The 14,890-nt window shown below is 39.7% G+C and overlaps 1 protein-coding gene across 1 annotated transcript in view; it reads left to right on the top strand.

The window, feature by feature from the left end:
- Window positions 1-670: 670 nt before the first annotated feature.
- Window positions 671-14,890, top strand: part of LOC104161213 (zinc finger protein 608-like) — a gene marked incomplete at its 3' end in the record, with an annotated part of 35,500 nt that continues 21,280 nt past the window's right edge. The window contains exons 1-2 of the mRNA XM_009699556.1: window positions 671-1,558; window positions 3,385-3,474. Coding sequence (XP_009697858.1) covers window positions 671-1,558; window positions 3,385-3,474 — 978 coding nt within the window. The remainder of the gene's footprint in view (window positions 1,559-3,384; window positions 3,475-14,890) is intronic.

Below are 14,890 nucleotides of genomic sequence, written 5' to 3'. Positions count from 1 at the left end.
CCCAAGAGATTACGTGGAAGGGGGGTAAAAGATAATACAGGAGAGTCACAAAACTTCAAGGGTCTGGTTTAAAGCCACAAAATCCATGGAATGCAGTGAAGAGTGAATCTGTGTTCTTCCTTTTCTCCCTTTTGTGCCTAGGTGGTGGTCCAAGGGGTTAGATTACAACATGTGCTCCAACAACAGCTAGGCACCACTTCTAAGACTGTTATTTCCTGAGCTTTGTGGATTTAAATAATGTAGTTAATCTTTTTCTTTGTTTTTTCCTTTTCTTTTTTTTTTTTTTGGTGAGCACGGCTTCTTGAGATATTGTGGATGATGGTATACAACTAGATTAAAGATGCTCACTATAAAAACATCACGGCCACTGCCTCCGGTTTAACAAACTTAAGAAAAAAATGTGGCAATGGTGAATGATTTTGCTCCCCCTACCTTGCCCCCTTTTTATTAGTCGTATTATGTTCTGGTAACACCCAGACAAGAAATATTTGACTTTTCTGCTTCTCACAGGACAAGGTGGACGTGGACTGCAGGTTGTGAACCTCAACACACCTGGGGGAGGAAGACAAGAAGAGTTGAACTTAACAGAGCCTAACGGAGATAAACGAATGTCCCCACATCTCCAAAAGAAAGTTCATCGGTTTTTTACTCTAGAGATCTCATCTTCAGGATGTCATTGAACACTTCCACTGCAGGAAAAGGTGTGGATCCAAACGCGGTTGATACTTACGACAGTGGCGATGATTGGGAAATTGGTGTTGGGAATTTAATAATCGATTTGGACGCCGATTTGGAGAAGGACAGACAGAAATTTGAGATGAATAATTCTACTAACACCACCAGCAGCAGCAACACCAGCTCCAAGGATTGCGGGGGTCTGGCTTCCAGTGGGGCTAATGCTACCTCAGCCTTAGCTGATGGCCTAAAATTTGCTTCTGTTCAGCCCTCTGCTCCCCAGGGGAATTCCTCTCACAAAGAGACTAGCAAATCAAAAGTGAAAAGGAGTAAAACTTCTAAGGATGCTAATAAATCTCTGCCTTCTGCTGCCTTGTATGGGATTCCTGAGATCAGCAGTGCTGGCAAGAGGCAGGAAGTCCAAGGGCGCCCTGGAGAGGCAACTGGCATGAATTCAGCACTGGGTCAAAGCGTGAGCAGTAACCCAAACGGCAATAATAACAACACCAGCAACACCACCACTATTGCCTCCTGTGGGAAGAACAAAGAGGAGAAACCAGGTAAAGCCCCGGGCAGCAGAGGCTCCAAGCGGGATAAGGATGCGGGAAAATCCAGGAAGGACAAGCAGCATGACCTGCAGCAGGGCCACCCCAACAGCAGTGGGGGTGGCAGCAGCCAAGCACCCCCTGGGCACCTCTATGGCTTTGGGGCCAAGGGGGGGGGTGGTGGAAGCAGCAGCCCCTTCCATTGCACCTCCTCTGCCATGGGGGAGGTGAGCAAAAGTACCCCGGATTCAGGGTTAATGGGGAACTCTATTTTGGTAAAGAAGGAAGAGGAGGAGGAAGAGAGCCACAGACGAATCAAGAAATTGAAAACAGAAAAGGTAGGACAAAGCTCCTCTCCACCTCTTCTCTTCTGTGTCTGTGTCTATAATAAATGTCCTACAACTGTGTGTTTGGCTCCTGTGTCCTTCTCTCTGCTGCATATTTGTGACATGCATCTGTTCTTCCTCTTTCGCTTAAAAAAAAAAAAAAACCAACCCCGAGACCTCTTCCCCAGACAGAAGACACCATGTTTTGAGTGTGCTGCTCTTCCTTATGATTTCCTCTTCCCTGGCCTCAGATCTGGAAAACATTTCTGTTTTGTCGGTCCCTTTTGATCACACTCACCCAGAAGGAGAAACCCTGAGATGACCCTGACTGAGGTGTCCTCGGTTTTCGCAGAGAGCAGCAGTGTTGGTACTAGTGGGATGGCACGTGTTTGCAGGCTGGAGGTCTGTGTGTTTGCCTAGGGGGGGTGAGTAGCTCAGGCTCCAGGAGCAGGAGGTCTTGTACGTGCTGACACTATTCCACAACACCGGTGGGCATTCGCAGCCATTCCTCTCCCAGAATCTAAAGGGACCCCTCTCCCTTCTCCTCTGACCTGCTGTCTGGAGTTGAGATTGCGCCTGGGGGTAAAACAGGAGGCATCGGCAGAGACCAGGGCTCCGCCGTTGCGCTTCGTGGAGATGCAGGATGCTTTTCGTAGTGGGGGCTCCTGGGGTACCGCAGCTCAGAGGCCCCAGAAGCTGATGTGGAAGACAGGGAGGAGGGAGCCAGCAGACAGGCGGTTCCTCTCATCCTCCTGGAAGGAAGAGGCTGGGAGGAGGGGAGTGCACCTTGTGCTGAGATGTGTGTGTGCAAAACAGCTTTCGGAACAGAGGGGAGCAGTTTGTCTCCTATCTCGGGGAGCTTTCCTGTCTGAGCCCCTTTGGCTCTTGGATGTGAACTACTCAGTTGTTGAGTGGTTGAAATGTATGAAAGAAATCAGATGGGGGTGTGTGTTTTTCCTTCCTTTATATTACGTTACAAAGGATGCTTTCTGTAAGAATAGATGGCCACAGCTCTGTTCTTCGGGAAGGGTGGAGGGAGAGCTTAGCTTTTGTTAACCACTAGTTCAAGGATGTTCTGGTGTCGGTGGGAATTGTTCTGTTCCTAGGGCAGAAGGCATCTTCTGGGGGACCTGGGGGCAAGCGTTGGCCCAGGATTACAAGTCCAATGAGTACTACAGGCTGTTAAACAAAGATAACCTGGTCTGCCTGAAAAATAAAGCAAATGGACACCCTTCAAATGAACAATCTCAGGGTGTTAAATTGTCAGCTGTTGGTCTTAAATTACCTGCTTTTACAGCTTCCCTGAATGAATGTTCATCAATGGGAAAACTTTCGGGTCAGTGTTAACTGTATGGTCTGCAAGTGTCTGGTAGGGCTGAAGGTCTCAGGGAAGAGTTACGTCTTTTTATGACCGGTTACCAGCTTTTGTTGTATTTTGGTCACATTGAAGTTTTTGTAATATTTAAGTTGACGGGAGGATTTGATTTGGGTGTTTGTGACATCAGATATTTGTTAAAACTGGAAGATAATTTCACGGGCTTCTGTTCAAGGCAAGGAACAAATTAAATTTCATATTGTATGCATATAATTACTTTTAAGATAGCATATCTACGGATGAATTTGAATGAGCCTTGTGACCTTTTCTAAATGCAGATGAGAAAACCCGATTGCTGTAATTCATATGTGTATGTTTGCGCCTTGACTTATGAAAGTTCGGTTTGTGGTGGAAAGGTGTCTTAAAATCTCATGGTCTTTTTATTAACTTAGTACAGTAGGCATTTACTTCTGTTGCCAATAGTCTTCAAATTGCAGTTCTCTAATCTGTTTTAACTATCTAGATAAATTGCCCTAATCCGGTCTTCACAATGGCTGTGGTTAAAGAGTCAGAGCCATTTGATTGGATTCAGTGGCTGCCTGGAATGTGGGAGGTACTGCCCTTTTGCAACCCCCTTAGCCTTTTAATCTCTCAGCCAAATGTTCACATTCAACAATTTTGTTTAGCTGGCAATCTGAACATTTCAGTATCTCAAAGGCTGCTGTCATGGCAACAGAGATTAGAGGGTGGTGTGGTTTCTCCCGTTTTTGTGTTCTTTTCACTCTCTAGTCACACAGGAAATTGTATGAAGAATCTATATACGTGCGAGTAATCTAACCTGTAGTGTAAATCGGACGGCGTGCAAATTCAGAGAAGACATGTGTGGAGCGGTTCGGAGCCAGTGGTACACTTGGTGTTGTAGTTGTTGCTCCAGGAGGAGGTTTGGAGCTTGCATTTCCAGTAACAGCCGCTGCTGTTGGCACACACCGACTTCAATATAGGTAGGCTTCGCACATTAGAGTCGTGCGGGGTTGCCCATTGTCTGGCACAATGGTGTGCTTGCTTGCTGCCTTAAATAACATCTCTTAGTGTTTCTCTTCCCAAAGAATGTGCCCTTCTAGACATGCAATAATAATAATAAAGGCTCGTTGGTGGCAATGGTTGCAACTTTAAGCCCAGCCCGTGGCACTATTAGTGAAACTCACACGTTCTGTGCACATTGTTGTGGCTTTGTTCCCAAATGTTCAATAATCATTAGAAAGTTGGGGGTTTTTTTAAGGGTTTTAGATTCCTTAAGTGTTCTTGCTTTGGCTGTTTATACACTGGAACATATATGTTGCACTTGCACAAAGCACCCTGTGTCTGTAGATAAATACGTAATTTTCAAGCCTACATGTTAAAATCAATTTCCAGTTACCTTAATGCTGAGAAAGTCAAGTCTCATGAATTTGGATGTTTCCTCTTAGATACAAATGACTTCATGCCTGATGATTCAAAATATACAGGTTTTTGTACGTGATGTGGAATATAATATTGCATTTGTTTACTATTTGTGAAAAGCTTGGAGCAGATTCCCAGGAGTTATAGTCACTGTTTAGCTTTCACAGCATGCTTCATTGTCTATTTTTGGTCTATTTATTCTGTTTCCTTGCTGCAGAAAGCCATGTAAAACATGATAAATTGAATCTTATGAAGCCTAATTAAATCAATGACTGTGTTCTGCTGGCTCTTTTATGCAGAAACCGCAAGTATGTTGTAAAAGTCGCCACTCCCCTAATATGTGGATAAAGTCAAAGTATGCTGTAATTCTAAGATGTTTGAGCTATATTCGTGCAGCCAATTTTGTGGTTAAGCCACCAGTGACATGTCTGAATAAGTAGCTTTGACAGGTAGGCTAACCACTCCTAAGATTTTGGTGTTAAAACCTGTCTCCATTTTCCATTTCTCGTCCATACCATTTTTAGCAGTTACTGTTTGTCAGTATGAACGCTTCATCTGTTTTAGCTAATTTTTTGTATTTTTAACAGCTGTTACATTGAAAAGTGTTCAGAGTATCAACAAGAATTTGCTTTGTGTGTATTGCAGGGAGATTCTGGGATTCAAACATTCACAACTTACTCTAGGATGTGGGAAAATCGTATTTGGCATGTGAAAATCAGTATGTTTACCTGAAAATAATAGAGAAGATACGAAGCTATAATCAGAGGTGTCTAGTTGCAGTTTTTAAATGAATCAGTCTAGTGATACTCCAGGATTGAATTTTTCTCTTGTATTAGCTCATTGCTTCTCATTAAGACTGCAGTTCACATCTAAAAGTTGTCTTCAGCAAATTAACATGTTGGCTGGTATTGTTTATTTTATCTTAACTTTTTTTTTTTGCAATGGTGGGATTGAGGATGTTTTACACTTCATTGGGAAACTCTGTGTGCAGTTTACCTATTGATGTAAATCATTTAAGTACATGCTTTGATTAACGATGTTATGGAGATATGCTTTTCATGTACTTTTCTTGGCGGCCTTGTGTGTAGTTTATTCACTGTGAAATAAAAGGGCAGGGAGGTCACTTGCTGTAATTAAAGAACAAAGTCTATTGTTGTTTGACAGCAAACTGTTTTGAAAGCTACATAAGGGATTTAGCTGTTAAAAACATTGATAACTATGGGTGTCTAACAATAAGCACAGCTCAAGGTTCTTAAAGTTCTGTAGTGCTGTCTAGTAGTGTGACGGTACTTTTTGAGCTGGGTGAAGAGGTGTTGCCCTTTGGTCGAGGAAAGCTTTCCGTGTGAACCTGCTGACCCCTGCCAATATGTATGACCAGATCTGCTATTGAATTGCGGTGCAAAACAAGAGTTAGCCCAGCACGATGGAGGCTGGTCTAGAACATTTATAAAATAAAGTAGGGAAGCTGATAACCTTACTTGGAACTACTGGAAAAATATTTCACTTTGGGCATTGGTAATTTTACAATTTTAATAACTTCATAAATACCTAGTAAAAAGGAAAGGATTGATTGTCCAGATGTCATGAGGTTAACCGTGTTCTCCATGTTAAAGGGCTTTCCTGCAAGACTGTTTTAATTATAGCTATATAAAGACTTGTTTTTCCAAAGTAGGATTTTATAGTCCAATAAATGAAATGTATGTTAAAAGTGCTAAGCAAAATCTCCCGTAACCATAGAGGTGTTCAATAACCAGATTCAAGTAACATGGAAAGTACCATCTGTTCCTAGTTTTCAGCATAAAACTAGGAATTGAATAGCTGACATTTGCTCATATTTTTTTCGACTCTCTTTCTTTTTTTATTATTATTATCATTATTCTAAAAAGTTCACCTGGCACTTTATAGATGCTTTCTGAAATGCAATAATACAGGAGAGACTGTGAAAACACATGTTCGTACATACAGTTAACCAGTTCCATTTTCATTTAAAGAGATTTCCAGAAGCTCAGTCATTGAAGAATTTATAATAGTGATTCACCTCCTGCAGGCAAACACAATAAGGGTCAGTTCTTCAAAGGTCTTACTATTTAGGTAGAATCTGAATTACTGTGTCAATTTTTCCCAACGGGGTAAAAGGAGGGGGGGGGGGGGGAAGCCTCTCAAAGGATAACTTTAGCAAGCTCTTATCAGTCACCTAATTGCATATGATAAAACCGTTGGCTAAAATTTTCCACGCAGAGACTTTTCTGCTCTTCAGAGAAGTGTTTTAGAATTGTTGATAGGGGGAAAATTACTCTTTCAAAGATAACTCAAGTTCTGAACTGTTAGGCAATGAGATTCTTGGCTGCAGCCTACCAGCCCTGGATAAAACGCCATCCGGCCTTTGTTTGAGGTCTTTTACTGAAGCTAATGACTGGTCTTGTGCCGCCCTGAGATAAATGACATTATCTCTGAGTGGTCTGACAGGAAACAGACATGGTAATGGTGAAGCTGCGGGGAGGATCTGCTGTAGCTCTGACAAAAGAGTAAAGCTTGGACCCCTGGTTGTGATCATTAACACATAATGCATTCCAGCTTCTCCTACCAGGGCCTTGATAATTGGAAAGCTATTTTATCGACAACAACGTAAATCATAAATCTGAAATGTGCAGTTTTTCTTGCATGCTAAAACTCATGCCTTTGGTTTTTTGGGGTGTTTTTTGTTTTTTTTTTTTTTGCATAAGAAATGAACGATCTAATGTTTAGAAGGTATCATCTGTAGGCTGCGTAGTACTGACGTTAGTGGGAGTTTCTGTGGCCTGCTTTCTGTTAATTGGACACATCCTTTGCATGTTGAATGCAGGTTCCCCTTTATTTGCTCTGTGTTATCCATGTGATTTGCATTTGTAAAAGTAGGCTAAAACAGTACAAGAAAAAAATCGTGTGTCTCCACATCTTACATGGTGTTACTGGTACATGTGGTATTGAGCACATTTTACAAGCGTGATCAGGAATATGGTCTCAGAAATTGCAACATTTCTGCTGTCAGAAACACCACCTTTACTTCTGTTTTGGATAAAGACATACATATTTTGGATTTCCAGCACCCACCTTTGAAAAAAGGTTAGATTACTTCCACAGCTACTTAGGCAGCTTTGTGTTGTTGCCACATGTTCTGTATTTCTCAGACCTAGTACTCGCTTTTTGAATGGCATGTCAGCTACATGTTCCAGATTTGTTCCATGGATTTGATTGGGATTGCTGAATATAACCAGGTTTTACAGCCTGCCTTGCTCTGAGCCAAGTTATTTTGTACAGATGATCCAACAACCAGGTTATTCTTTATGTAATAGGCTCAGCACTGTATCAGCTTTATATTGTACTTTTATAACGTTTTAATGTACATGGTGATATGTCACTGCGTTTCCTCAAAGGCTGGAGAGATTATCTGACTTCCTAATTGTGCTTTATTTTTTACAACAGAAACACATCCTCCCATGAGTCCTCAGACAGGGTCGCACCTGTGGATCTGTGGATGCAATGACTTCAGTTGAAGGGCTGACCATCGTTTTGCTAAAAACTAGTGTTTGTTTCCATGTGTTTACAGATCAAGGAGTTATTTTTATTTCTTAATAATAATCACAGAAAATATATTGATCTTTTTAAAAATTTTGATCTGTACATAACATTCCCTGTTGGGTGAAAGACAGCAAAACTGTGTTCCATGAAAAATTCTGACGATGACATAATTACAAAAAAAAAATAGCTTTTTAAAATTTAGAAAAGTTCATCTATTTTTTTTTTTTTTCCCCAGTTTGGTGAACTTCCCTGCCCCGCTGCCCGCTTTTTTTGCACCAGAGTGTTTCTGCCCAGTGGAGCTTTTTTGTGGTGCAGCATTTTGCCAAAGTGAATACTAATACAAGCTATTATTTTTTATTTTGCTTAAAAATATGTTTAAAATTAGATAATTTTAATAAAGTTAATTACCAGTTTTCATAGCAGGGCTTGAGGGGTTGTCATAAAATGAGATTTTAAATCACAAGTTTTTTTTTAATTGTTATTACGTTCTTGAATTAAAACCACAATTTACTGCAGGCTGTGAGTAGCCATTTGGGCAAATAGGAAGATCAGACTATGACTTTTGGTTGTGCAGTAGCCAGGGTTTCAATGAACACTCACTATTGCATTTTCTCTTTTAATTCTGACTAAATGGTCTTGGCAATTGGAACAAAGCCTTTACATTTGAATGAAAGGTTGTAAAACTATGGAGAGTGACTTGACTGACAAGCAAGTTCTTTGTGATTTTTTTTTTTTTCCCTTTTTTTGAAAAAACTGAGAGAAACGTCAAGGGAGTGGGAATAGGTAGTTTCTTCTGATGTCCATGTTTGTATGTACATGTGCACATACAAAATATATATGCTTATATATAAGACTACTTGATTTAACAACTTCAGTGAGTGCATAGGGTAAGTTGCATGCAACGAAATAGGATTGATGACTCTATATATAGGTTTTCCAGCTCTCGAGTAGCTATGGTGTTGATTAAATTTTCTGAAATCTTAAGCCAACACTGTAAGTAAAAAAGTTGCATTTTAATGACACAAGTTTATAATATGTTTGCTTTTCCTGTAAGTTGACAAATACTGCTGAATCTCAAAACGAAGGGATCAACTTTTCTAGCATCTCCCTGTAACATCCATTGAGGCTATTCAGATCAAAGCCATTAGGAATTAAATGTGAAGCTCTTTGTTTCAGTAATTTTGAAGTGAAGACATGCTATGTTGAATTGTATGTCCTTCATGATAAATCTTCCTCAACCACTTTGACTTACACTTATCTTCTCCCATCATCTTCTCTCAGTTTTTGAGTCTTCCTAATCTAAATCTTACTCCTAGGCACAACCTCAGCTTGTCTGAGATGTTTCTGTCTTCTGAGAATCTACGCCACATATCAACATAAGAAAAATGTCCTCATGGGGATGTTTGAAGCATATGCCGATAGTGGCACGTGAATGCAATTTCTGCAGTCAAAAGAGCAAACCTAAAATCTATTGATTGTGGTTACTTGGTGTTTTCAGAACACTGGTATTCTAGTTGTTGAATTGTCTTGTCATGTTAACCAACAAGCAGATGGCATCATACCACAGAAGTGTATTTTTACTTAAAGGAACTTCAGAGGTTTTGAAGTGTTTTCTTTTCTTCTTATTTCCCTGATGGCTTCTTTTTATTGAAGAGTAACAAGAGGAGACCTGGTAACAATTTTATTGCTTTCCCATAACAGTTTGAAATAATAGTTTGGTCTTTGGTTGCCAGTCAAGTTTCTACCAGTCAGCTTGATTCTGTTTTTTATCATGTGGCAGTGAAATATAAAAAGTATATGTTTGCCCTCAGAAACTGCCTCTTTTTTTCGTGCTTCAATTAGCAACAGAAGACTAAGCTCCAATTGGTCACACTTTTGTAAACTCCTAGAGCTTGCTTTCTTCATTCTGATAAAAGAAAGCGCCACGTTTAGGCTCAGTTTCCCAGGAAATTTTGAGGCACATCTGGCCTCTTTAACTGTGTGCACTAGACGGTTTGATTTTGCACACATTTAGTCATTTGCATTAGCCATTGAATTAATTCAGGGTTTTTGTTGAGTCCACCCCACCACCCCCCCCAACATAAATTCACACTACTCAAATGTCACCTTTAGTGATGAATTTCAGTGATGCTGTGCTGAACTGTGGTAGAAATGCATCTGTCACAGAAGTGGTACCATAGGTGTCTGTGACATTAGCATAACTTTTATAGTTTTCACTGCTTCCCTCAACCAGTAAGAAGAGTGAAAACCAACTTGTAATCTCCTTTCTCATAGTGTGTAGGGCCAGACCAAATTATTTTTGGATTTCCTGTCACCTCCTTGGATGATTTCTGTGGATGGCTTATGTTAAAAGCAACAGTAATGTTTGAATTGGAAGGGTTTGGTCTTTGGGTTTTCATTCTTCGTGGAGAACTGTTTATTTGTGTGTGGTTCGCCACACTACATGGATAGTACTATCAAATCTGTGCTTTATTATAGGCTTATGGCAGTGGAGTTATGGCAGTAGTTGCATGTTTTTGGGTTTCATGTTCTTGCCAATTCATCCTTTTTGAAGGAGGGAAATGAAACTAGATCTGTATGTCTGCAACAAAAGGTAACAATACAATTAGAAATGGACCTCATTACTCGGTTGAACTTTGTTTTGCTGCCTGGAGTTTTAAATCTGATTTAGTAAATGTCCAGGGAGTTGTTTTGTTAGCTTGCACTGACAATAAGGACCTACTATTTCTGGAGTATTTCTGGATATATTGAACACACCTGACATCAAGTTTTACTGGTTAATTTTTGCCCTGGGTTTAATGTTAGGCAGTGTATGTTGAATTGCACTGGAGTTCTGGAACTTGAAGGAAAAATGCTGATGCAATTTGAGAACAATTAAGGTGGTTGTTCCACACCCAGTATTACTAAAAAAGTAAATTCATGTTTGTACCCACTTCAGCTGGTAGTAAGGTGCAGTGTCATGTAATAGTGTTACTAGTTGCCATTTAAGGATAGGAATGTATAAGTGTATGTATATCAATATATATACTCTCATATATATTGGGGAGATGTATATGTGTAGATGTATATATACACATACACACACACACAAAGAGCTGCTACTGGTTTATAGATACAGCAGCTGAGTTTTGGCTAATGGTCTATGTTTACATTTCGTGTCCGCATCCTTTAACAATCTTTCCTGTGATGCTGCACCAGATGCCAAACATTGAAGGAGAAGGCTAGCAGCTGTTTCCGTTACAGCATTGGTACATTAGCCTCTGCGCTTTATTTTCACTTTTATATTCCCCTCCAACCTTCCCTAATCACTCTCTAAAAAGGATTTTCCCCTCCTTCCTCCGATTTATCTGTCTGCAGGGTTCTGTGTTATTCTTAGCTTTAAAAATATAAAATCTGTGTGATTTTTTTTTTTTTTCTTTCCAGAGCTCAATGCTTTGACTCTTGCTCACAGTGAGCAAGGGCTTACAGCCCTTTCTCAACTCAAGTAAGTAGTTCATTGCGTTATGTCTGTGTGAGCCCTACTTGAGATGAGTCTAGGTTACAAAACAGGGCCCAGTATGACCAATTTGATTATTCTTGTAACATTCTTGAGCCACTGTATGATTGGTATTTTTTTTCCACACCACCTGAATAGTATTTTGTTCATTCTTACTCTTTCCTTCACCATCTCTCTGAAAATAATAGTTTCATGGCTGTGTGCTGCTGTTGCTGAGATATGGCTGAAAACTGCATGCAGTACGGTGAAGCGCATTCATTTTCATCTAGTACCCGTTTATTGCCTTGAGCACTGTAAATCTGTCAGCTCTTCACGATGCTTTCACCTCTTTCTTCATTTGCTCCAGCTTCTAGTTTGACAATGTTCCCCTGAGGCAGAATTCTAATCTGCTTCCAATTAGTTGCAAAATGTGACTCAAATTTCCACATTATGGCTGCTGTTTTACTTGCACGCACACATCTAGAAACAAATTAATGCTCCTGAATATTTATTTTTGAGCCTTCAGATTTACTCTGGAAGGAAAAGTTGCCAACTATTTTCAAACTACTTCCAAGATTTACATTTTTTCTCAAACTGAAGTATTTATTATAGGTTTAAAATGCTTCTTACTGGTTAATTTTTACAAAACCTTTTCAGCTAGTCGATAACTACTGAACATACATTGCATATGGATAAATTTGAAAAAGAGATGATACTTATAACTAAGGTTAAAATTTACTTGTGATTGCTGTGCCAATTCAGGATATGAATGAGGCATTTATTTTCTGCAGGGCTAGCGCAACTTCTTTTTTTTTTTTCTTTATCCTTTAACTAGTTTTTCAGCACAAACATCCTTACCTGCCACCTTTCTGCCTGCCAGCTATTATCTGCAACTCCAGAAGTTGTCATTTGGCAAGTGGGAAGGAGACAGAGACTCATTTGATCTTTGGTGAGTCTAAATAGGTACGACTAATTAAAATCTATTTATGTGTGTCCCTTTGTATGTGTCTGTACTTGTGTGTGCATGCAAGTACATGAGTACATGAGTGTACCTTTAAAATATTTTATATAAATAGAGTTTTCAGGATTCTTCTGTAGTCTAATATTCCTGTGAGCAGCTGCAGTAGAAATGTGGCCTTTAATGTTGTATTCATTGGGGAAGAAGTGAAATTTTGAGTGGAAAGCGTGGAAATGTAGACTAAAACACCGTGGAGTGGACTGGAATCTAAGCCCAAGTTGGAGTCCGAACTTCAGGCCTTGTTCAGGCAAAACTGGCATCAGAGGCTATGTGACAATTCTGCTTTATTGCCCGGCCACCTCAATGCCTTATGTCTGTAGTTGCCTATATGGAGAAACACAGTATATTTGATTCAAATATACCAGTAGCTAAATTTATAGGTGAAAATCTTTAGTGGAGCTTAGCACTCTGCAGCTTGGCAGATTGATGTCAGCAACCGTAATAGACTTTAAATAGGCTTGCAGAATTTCATTGAAAGTATATTGCTGAAGTTGATACTGCTAAGTATCTGTCATTTCTAAATGAGATTTACACCTGTAAATTTAGGTTTTCATTTACAATAATGCAGTTATTTATGGACACATTAAAAAAAATATTTCATTGTCATTACCATCCTGCATTGAGATGGTGGCATGCTAGCCCCATGTTGTATGTACAGACATTTGAATGAAGGTGAACACACACAGGCTGTGTTTTGGTTCATAGTCCCTGAGAACTTATTTTCCACCAAGAACAAAAAAGTAAAAATAGAGATAAAGGAAAATTACCGTGATGTTTTTTAGTTTTGTCCTGGGTCGTGAGTGACTCTCTAACTGCAGAAACTTAACATGTTATTTATTTCTCTAAAGGTTTCGCTTACTGGAGTAGACTCCTGTGATTCACAACATCGTTTTATAAGGAAACAATATTTGCAAACATTGTGAAATGCTGCAGCAGCGTGACTTTTTTTTTTTCCCCTCACACAACTTCAAAGTCTTTGAGGTTCAGCTCTGGAGCCAGAGTGAATTGCAGTTCCTGTGATTATCAGTTGTTGAGAAAAAAGTACACAGACAATTAAAATTGGAGTGAAGTGCATGTATTTGTAGCTTACAATAACTCACTTAATGACATCCAGGGTGGTTTGACCAGGCCAGCACATAAAAAAACACCCACACACATCCACACGTATGTGTACACAGACACACACAACCACACATTATTAATTTTTCAGGAAAAAGCCATGGTGTTTCAGAGAAGCATTAAATGGTTTTGTTGATAGCTTATAGTTTTATAAACTCTAAATGAGCTTATTGCCTTTTAACCAGCACTAAATAATAGAAGACCCTATAAGCCTCCACATTGGACAGCAGCCAAAGAAAGAAAAAAAAAAAAAAAAAGCACTGAATGGTTTAATTGTAGAGCAAATCATTTGTTTACAGATTAAGACCTATTTGGTAGCCAAATCCTATGGACAAGGAGGTGAAAGAATGAGGCACTAAGGTACAGGAAATGAGCTTTATATTTTGTGACTAAGTCCTGCTATTTTTACCTCTTCCTAAAGCAGAGGAGGCAAGGAAAAAATGAATTGTTTAACAGCAAAGACTGCTGAGCAAAGTGCACATATTAAGTAGGAACAAAAGGGTGGGAGAAGGGACGTGTTGGTGCACTTTAGACGCTGACGGGAACCTGACAACTGGAGCTGCTTCCAGCTAAGGGGCACCAGTTGGTGGCAGGAAGAGCTGCCCTATTTTGTTTTCCATCTGAATGGGGTGGGGAAGAAATGCCTCTGTTGATGTGAGCAAACATAATACATTTTCTTGAACCTCTCTCCCTGAAATGCAGTTTGGCTTGCTCACAAGACCTTTCCTCCGCCTCTTTTTTCCCTCTCTCTTTTTCTCCTCTCTCCTTTTAAAGAGCAAGTTTTAAAAATGGGCCTTTGTTTCAGTATCATCATTAATTAGTTGACAGTTGAAATGGTTAAGAAGTGCTTGTGGTTCCTGCTTTATTGTTGTACAACATTTTTTTAAAGACCCATTTACTGGTGGCCTGTAAATTTGAAGATATAATTTTCATGAGTCATTGGTTTAAAGATCAAGGTCAAGGAAGCATTATAGCAGAAGTGGGGTAACCTCTACAGTAAAAGTTGTTTAAGCTTCTTTGAACCTCCTCTTTTTCAGTGATTTATAGCCTTTCAAAACTTTTTACCTTTTAAGTTGAATTTTCTGTGACTTCTTGACTGAGGTTTCCCCACCATCACTGCCATGAAAATGAATTTATGAAGTCTTAGCAGGGAAAACGTATATTAGGGGAAAAAAACATCATGGAAAAGAAAATATTTTGTTTATGCAGAACATCCCTGCTGCCAGTAGCTTGGTAGGCAGAGCCTTCTTGGAAAATGTGTCATAATTGCTTATGTGCAAGTTGGCTTTGATTTGATCAGATTACGAGCCTTCTGAAGAATATGTTTGGCCTATGTAAAACTGGCTATAAATATTCCATTTTCCATCTTCAGTGGCCATCGTAACTTTGCATGAGAGAGGGAGTAGGCATAGCTGAGTT

This window comes from Cariama cristata, unplaced genomic scaffold, assembly GCF_000690535.1.
Source record: "Cariama cristata isolate BGI_N322 unplaced genomic scaffold, ASM69053v1 scaffold14254, whole genome shotgun sequence".
NCBI classification, from domain to species: Eukaryota; Metazoa; Chordata; class Aves; order Cariamiformes; family Cariamidae; genus Cariama; species Cariama cristata.
Note: the sequence above shows the minus strand (reverse complement) of the source record. Positions and strands in the feature narration are given on the sequence as shown.